Here is an 8375-nt window from a genome sequence, read left to right on the forward strand (position 1 = left end):
ACCGGGGACACTGCAGCTGTGAGGCAGCGACTTGACCCACTATTCAAGCATTGTGAAATAAATGTGAAATAAAAAAAAACACAGACGTTACAGTAAGTGAGCTCCGTGTTTTCAGTGGAAATGCGATCTGTTACAATGACCGTCATTAATGACGCAACTTCCTTTATGAAATGCACAACAAAGTAAGAAAACGGAACTCACTGCTACAAAGGCAAACATGAAATATTATGTCTCCGCTAACGTGTCCTAATCCATATTTCCTATATTTCTACATCCAAATAGAAAAGCCTTTAGCTCATTTCCCTTCTTTCTCATCCCTTCATTTAAAACCATCTGATTCTCTAAAAGCTAAGAGCTTTACATTATTTAATCCACAGTCCATTAACGCTAACTTAAAAGTGATTTATGTCGATTTACTCTATGTAAATATTAGCCTAGCTTATCACAAGATGCTTTGTAAAAAAGAGATAGTATTGAACGTGATTGCGCCTTTTGGAGCAGCTACCAAACCTTTCAGATGGCATATTGTGCAATGAGAAACATAATGAACAAAATTTTTTCTAAATTATTCTGCAGTTAGTTCAGATTTTGATTGGACAAGTGGTGATATTTAGTGTAAGAGCACTTGTACGTTTCCCTGATTGCATTTCAATTTCAATTTCAAGTTTATTTGTATAGCGCTTTTTACAATTGGCATTGTCTCAAAGCAGCTTTACAGAACATAAACATAGAACAAAAGGTTAATATAAATAATATAAAGATTAATAGAATACAAAAGATTCAAGATTAATATTAGATATATTTAGCTCACAATGTGTATGTATTTATCCCCAATGTGTAAGTCTGAGGTGACTTAGGCAGCAGTGGCAAGGAAAAACTCCTTTAGATGGTAAAGGAAGAAACCTTGAGAGGAACCAGACTCAAAGGGGAATATATCTATATATCATCCTCATATGGGTGACACTGGAGGGTGTGATTATAAATATACAGTCAAACAAATGTTGTATTGAATCAGGCCTCTTATCTGTGTTTACTACACTAACTTTCAGTTCTAGCCCGAGTTCTTTACTATACTTACTTACACTTCTGGGCTGTCAACATGCAACATCGTACTGTACATGCATGGCTCCTTTAGGAACTGTTTTAGTAGCAGAAAGAAACTAAGTATCTGGCTATATTGTATCTGAAATGTCAGTGACCCGAGTTAAATTTTTCTAACATCACACTCTCAATCATGCTGTTGTACTGAATACGGCTTTGATTATCTGTGCAACTTGCATCTACGCCCAAATCACAGCACTCGCTCATTCTTGTGTAATATCGCTTAACTACATCACTTCTAGTTTGCATTCCCAGTTGTTAATGGTGCAAATCTTTGTCTTGATTTCCCCGTTCCCCGTAATGACAGTTTGCATGAAGTAACAGACACAGAAGCTTTTCACAGTAGAAACTTTGCATTTATTTAATTTCATTCTTAAAGGAACACAGAATTAAATAATAAGTAGGACAGACAACTTTCCTTGCAGTAGAAAACAGACAAACAGCAGTGTCCGGCCCTTTTACACAATCAACATACATATTCCATCTCTAAAATACACAGCAGCTAACACACGTCAGCTATTTGCATTAAAATGATTCACATTCGTTCGTTCACATTGATCAGACTGTTGTTCCTCTAACAGAGGACAGGAAGCAGACATGAGAAACACGAGAACACATCTCATACATACTCCACACATTTAGATCTGGACTTACCAACACTTGCAATAGGTAACATTCAATATCCCTTATTTTCATCTCACATACGAATGAAATAATGCAGAGGGGGGGGGGGGGGGGGGGGGAAAAAAAAAAAAAAAACAAAAAAAAAAAAAAAACACAATTCACAGCAGCATACATGAAGAAAGGAACCATGGCAGAAAGTCAAGTGTGTGCTATGCAGAGCTATACAGTACGAACTGAACAGAAGAAGGAAAAGGTGCATGGATAATAATGCTTCATGATCAGCAATATATTACACGCGTGCCCATAATAACATACACGTTTTAGATTATTGCTTCTGCTGCAAAAAAGGAGACCAATTCAACGGTACTACAAAATACATAAACTTCAATATGAAGCACCTTCAACTTGTACCAAATGATTCCACTTTCATGCTATTTAGTTTAAAGGCATCTTACACAGTGCAAATTCACCAGTTCTTTGTTTATAATGGAAGAACAGCCAGACGTTCCCCCCTGGCTGAATGCATGGTGTTTCAGAGTCACCACAGGGAAGACGAATTCTTTCTCCCGGTGCTGCACACATCAGTTCAACAGAATAACTTGTATCGAGTCCATCAGACACAAACTACTGCCTGACAGTGACGTTTCAGAGGTGCATCTTATTTTTTTCTAAAGCACATTTTTTTCTAAAGCACTGCCACAAAAAAGGGATTTATTGCATCACAATTCTAACCTTGGAAATTCTTTAGTGCACAGAAAGGTTAGGAGAAATTACATTCATTCAGTTGTATAGTGTTAAAGATAGTTAGCATTTGACTCGAAATGACTAAATGTTTCAATTCAATTCACTTCCAAATCTGCCAAAATTCTGAACACTGGACAGTTTAAATAGGAAATACATCCAATACGATCATCGTCAAAGGCTCAGCATTTCACTTTTTAAGACAAACTCTTCCCCTAAATTTATTTACTAGTAGAATTTCACTCTACATCAGATATATTCTGCATTTCTAGCACCTCCTCCGAGAAGTGATTCTACACACGACTCTTTTTGTCGCCATTTTGAGGCAGCATGTACCCTCACCAGTAGGGGGAATTTTCAATTCTCCCCCAACTCTGCCACTCTGGAAAGAAACCACTAGAGGTCCTTGGGCTCCCAAATTGATCAAACTCCATCTCAGGCTTTTTGTCGGTGCTTCTGGTTTCATACACTGTTTTCTGAGTGACATGTTTGGTCTGGTTGCGGTCATTATCTGCATGGGCCAACCTGTAGTTCTTTCCGTCATTATTATCCCAGTGTGTCTCCTCGTTAGCGTTGTAGGAGATGCAGAACTCCACCTGATCCTCGTGCGGCACATTTTCCTTCAGATCAACGGTGAAGGAAAATGTGTCGATGTCTGCGCACCCATAAACATTGTTCATATACACACAAGGAACGTCCTTGTGGCTTTTCCATGAATCAAAAGTTATCCGGACATGAACAGCCTTCGCAAAGCTTATGTTACAAACTTTTATAGTGCCCATGAGAGATCTGTCCTGGATTACACAGTTCTCCAAACATACCAGGTTCTTCTTGAGACGGTTCCGAAAGTCCAGGTAGTCTGCAGCAGGCTGAGGGAAGTCCAAAACAAAGCTATTCTCCTTCTCCACCTTCAAGCCCACAATTGCTTCCTCCAAGTCTGACATCTCAAACTGCAAGTCTGTAGGAAAGAGGGAGTCTTCTTCAAACTCCTTGATGACATGGATCGCAGTTAGTGACATGCCTTTGGAGTCAGCAAAAATCACTTTTTTCTTAGCTTTGCCTTTAGGGCTTTTCCATCCTCGGTTGGTGGCCTCCACCTTGGTCTTGGAGCTGATGCATGATCTCAGTGGCTTGAAGGGCTTGACCAAGTTTCTGGACTTATAGTTCTCATAGGAACCAAGGAAGCTGCGAAGGGGTGGAGAATGAGCCAGACAGATTCTCATGGCCACATCCACAGGCATGATCGGAGATGGCATCGGTCTTGGGTTCAAAATGTGCAAAACTCTGTTTTGTAAAAGAAAAACAAAAAACAAAACATACATGAATAAGTAAAACTGAGCAAGGGCTGAGCGAAAGTAAAGTCTGCAGCAGTAAAACATGTCTACAGCTAAATCTTTTCAAACTGAGGTGAAATATAGTCATGCTAGTTATTTATTTGATATTAAACTCCATCCTCTTGGTTATTTCGGCTAGACAGCTGTTTAAACAGGCTTTATGTTTCTTTAAACTGTTTATATTTTACATTTTAAAGCTGTGTGAAAGTGAAAAAGAGGTGAAAGTGATTTTTTTTACTATTTATATTTGAAATGAATGACTTTACTCAATCTGTGAGAGCTTATATAACGCTCACTCCACACGATTTACTTACACCTTATACACATAGCACGGTTAAAAGGATCGGTTCTTAAATTAAGTTACTAATACTGAACTGAATCAACTTGAAACGCACCGTGAACTCAAACCCGACTCTTTAACTCATTGACTCTCCGGAGTCATGACTCACTCTTCTTACCTGGTGCAGTTCATTCGTAAACGCTGTAAACCCCGAAACGACGAAAATATTTGCTCCCCCACAAATTAACAGCGCAAAAAAACAACAACCCTTTTTTTCAATACGCTTCAGGTCATGATAAAAGAGAGAAAAGAGTCGGTTTAGTCGGCACGCCCCCCTCAGAAATGAACTGCGTGGTGAATGTGGAGCAGATTTCAACCGCTTCTCTAACTCTTTTTGGGCGCATGGGCTTTGTGGTCTCATTACATTGACCAATCAGAAAACAGTTAAACAAAGCTTTCAACCAATCAACGTGCATAAAGAAATCACACTCGGGGCGCATGCTATAGGAAGTGAGCCAGCTAGTGAAAGGCGGAAGAGACCCTGAAGATAAGGACCTCTACTGGGCGCCTAGGGTAATGTGGGACAAAGTAAATTTCTGTTTATAATATATATATATATATATATATATATATATATATATATATATATATATATATATATATATATATATATATATATATATTTTTTTCCCCCCACAAATTAAACAGCAGTTTCTCAAGAAAAACAACATATCCCTTAATTCAGCAGTTTTACTCCATAGAGATAAAAGATGGAGCTCTTTGATATGTACACAAAGCCAGTAGGAGCTGCTTTAGAAAGCTTTAATATCATCTGCATAGATCACATTTACCTCCCAAGCTTTAAAAAGTAGGATTCATTGATGGCAATACAGATTACTAAAGGCTTCAATTGCACCTGCATTTACACAATTTCTGAGTCATGTACCCTGGCAGATGAGCAGCTGCAATAGCAGACAGACCAAAGTATCCCCCCCCCCCTTCTCCGGTTTCTCCACAGGAAACCACAGTTTCTTTCCTCCTCCTCCTCCTCCTCCTCCTCCTCTCCCCCCCAGTCTCTCAGTTTATTTGCCCAACACACCCACTATAACCTGAAAGGCTTGTTCACAAGCTGAAGATCTGAGTCAGGAGAAGCATATGAGTGAAATATAAAGGAAGATGTCACTTACATCAATCATTAGTAAATTTCATCATAGCACATTTACAATACACTAAACACAAGTCATCCTTGAGAGAATGCTCATTCAAATCAGGGCTCGATAGACAGCTGGAACGAGCAATAAACAATCAGGACACCATGCTATAATAAAAATAACTAGCACAGCCTATTTTGTTTTGTACTATAGAATAAGGTGTTGTTTATCAGACAGACTGATGGAGTTTATGGCACATAGATGCATGTCAGAAATTAAGCTTTGCATTGTGCATTCTTCAGCAATCATATTTAACTGAAATGATACACTACAAACACATGGGGCTCATACTGCTTGCAACTGTCAGCTCACTAAAATACATGCTTGTGAATAAAATACTGAAGCAATGGCTTGAAATCAGATCTGGTCAAGTTGGGTAACTAAGCGCCGGAAAGCCAAAGTTTACCCATTACTTTCCTGGCTGTAATACTTGCATACTTTCACAGTGGCAAAGCATTTCCCTCTTAGATGTTTCCCCACTGCACAAACTAATAGCTTTGTTTGCCAATGCGGTGAAGTAAAAAGACGAAATGCTTAACAGTTCATGTCATGTGTATCCAGATCAGTGAGAAATAATACATTTTATTTTCTGGAATATGAAATGAAAGTGATTAGATGGTAAATGAAGGATTATAGTTTTATATATTATAGTTAACTCCTACATTACCTCCTCTGGCTGTTTATGGGTGACCTTATACTGTATGACTTTGGATAGCCTTAAATGAACTGAAATGACCAGTTCAGTGTATAAATATCAAGCCCTGATAATGCATGATACTGCAAGATATGGCTTGTTTATCTCCAGACTTGAAACTGGTAAGATATTTTGATAGACATGGCTCTCATTAGAAGGCTAGTAGAAATAAATTTGGCTGGCTTTCCCGTACAAATTTATAGTTATAGCATCTTTGAAAATAGCAATCCTTGATCACTTTGAAGGAACTAAGACAACAAAGTAATTTCTAGACACAGTTATAAGTGATTCTCTATTCTCTAATATGCCACTTTAGACTTTTTCTATAAATATAACTCAGTAGATAAACAAAGAGTCATATTAAATATTTGGTTTACCTTTAAAGATGTTAATACATCCACTTTTTCCAGTAATGTTTCAGCTGTGCGTTCCTCTGAAGGTGCACAGTGATCACAACGACACACAATTTACACAATGACCACAAATACAGCCTCCCCCAGTCTACTGCTTCACTAGACTTTCAAAACAGGAAGTTCCTTGTCACTGTGCCTGCTTTGTGTATTTCACTAGAATATTGCTTACTTCTTTACTGTAATAACACATCACAACATGAGTAAAAAGTTCAGGGTTGTTTATGGTGCAGAAGTTTGGGTGCATGCATCAGATATTCTAAACCTATGGTTCAACTTTGGCATCTGCTGTTATGAATGCTGGCACGACTTTGAGAAATGAATAGAAGGGAATTGTTTTCATGGTAGATGGATGATATCCTAAATGACAAGGAGAACAATACGGGGTGGGAGACCGTTTCACTTCATATCTGTATATGAATAGCTGATTGCTTGCCAAAATACTGGTGCTGACAATTTACCTCAACACCATAGGACTATTAATAATTAACCTTGCATGAAAAGGTATAAAAACATTTTCAAGCATTGTTTAAAGCCACAGTGCTGAGTTGCCTAAATAGCAACCTAGTGTAGTCTTTGTGTTAACCTAGACTTTACTTTAAGAAAGCATGGTCATGTACATTCACTGAGCACATTGTTAGGAACACTATATTAATACTGGGTAGGGCCTCGGTGTGCTTTCAAAACAACTTGGATTACATGGATGTATTCTACAAGATGGTGGAAACATTGCTTTGAGATTCTGGTCCATGTTCATGTGATCGTATCACACAGTTCAGTACAGATTCTACAGCTGCATTTTCATGCTGTGAATCTCTCATTCTCTCACAACCTAAAGGTGTTTTATTGAATTCAGAACTGCTGACTGAAAGCCACTGAAGAATACAGAAGTCACTGTCATGTTCATGAAACCAGTTTGAGATGACTTTTGCTTTTGCTTTTGCTATACTGTAAGTCACTGTTAGAAGATGGTCAGTTGTGGCCATGAAGGGATGCACATGTTCAGCAGCAATACTCAAACTGTGGCATTCAAACAATGACTGATTTCTATTAACAAACAAAGAAAACATTCCGCACACCATTACACCACCTCCACCAACCTGGACTGTTGTTACAAGGCAGGTTTGGTTGTGGATGCTATCTGTGTGCCTCAGCAGAAGACCAAAATACAAATTTTTCTTGTCCAGTTTAATCTGTGAGCCCATTGCAGCCTTAGCCTTTACTTACAGGAATGGAAACCGATGTGGTCTGCTGCTGTTGTAGCCTCTCAAGTTTTGATGTGTTGTTCAGTCTGAGATACGTTTCTGCTCACCACAGAGTTATTATCTTAGCTACTGTAACCTTTCTGTCAGCTCATCAACAAGGCATTTTGGTCTGCAGAACTGATAATCACTGGATGTCATTTCTTTATTGCACTATCCTGAGTATCCTGAGTGGCACTCGTTCATGCCACAGTCTAAACCACTGAGATCACATTTTTTCTGATGGTTGATATGAACATTACTCTAAGCTGTTGGTCTCTATTTTTCTGATTTTATGCATTGCATCATTGCCAAATGACTGGCTGATTATATAAATGCATGAATGAGTAAGTGTACAGCTGTTCCTTGTAAAGTACTCCATGAGTGTATGTGGCATTTGGATTTGTATGTGTGATGTTATGATCTTCTTGTTATGCCCAGTGAAGTGAAATTGTAATGCTACAACAAAGACATACAAAGAATCTGAAACTGTTATGTGCTTCCACCTTTGTGGAGACAGTTTGAGGAAGGAACGCATAATCTTGGCCTTATAGCATATATGCTTGTACCATATATTTTCACTTGTGAGTAGAACTGGATAAAACAGGGTGTGTAGTTTTCCAAGGTCACCCAAATAGGTGAACTGATTTATTGACCTTGCAAGGTTCTATAAGAGTAAACCTGCATTGTATTACACACTATACCTAGTACAGACCTTATGCTATGGCTTTCTGATCAT

The 8375-nt window shown here is 38.4% G+C and overlaps 1 protein-coding gene across 3 annotated transcripts; it reads right to left on the reverse strand.

Annotated features, from left to right (window-relative positions):
- Positions 1-1435: 1435 nt before the first annotated feature.
- On the reverse strand, positions 1436-6541 carry ppp1r3cb (protein phosphatase 1, regulatory subunit 3Cb). 3 transcript variants are annotated; one of them, XM_060860914.1, is made up of 2 exons: positions 6363-6541; positions 1436-3750 (listed from the first exon to the last, which is right to left on the reverse strand). In XM_060860914.1, the coding sequence occupies exon 2, from the start codon at positions 3720-3722 to the stop codon at positions 2805-2807; it is 918 nt and encodes a 305-aa protein (XP_060716897.1). In that variant the 5' UTR covers positions 3723-3750; positions 6363-6541; the 3' UTR covers positions 1436-2804. The 3 variants fall into 3 exon arrangements, with proteins under 3 accessions (XP_060716897.1, XP_060716905.1, XP_060716889.1); XM_060860922.1 differs by lacking the exon at positions 6363-6541 and adding an exon at positions 4196-4528; XM_060860906.1 differs by lacking the exon at positions 6363-6541 and adding an exon at positions 4259-4525.
- Between the last annotated feature and the right edge of the window lie 1834 nt (positions 6542-8375).

This window comes from Tachysurus vachellii, chromosome 2 (genome assembly GCF_030014155.1).
Source record: "Tachysurus vachellii isolate PV-2020 chromosome 2, HZAU_Pvac_v1, whole genome shotgun sequence".
NCBI lineage: Eukaryota > Metazoa > Chordata > Actinopteri > Siluriformes > Bagridae > Tachysurus > Tachysurus vachellii.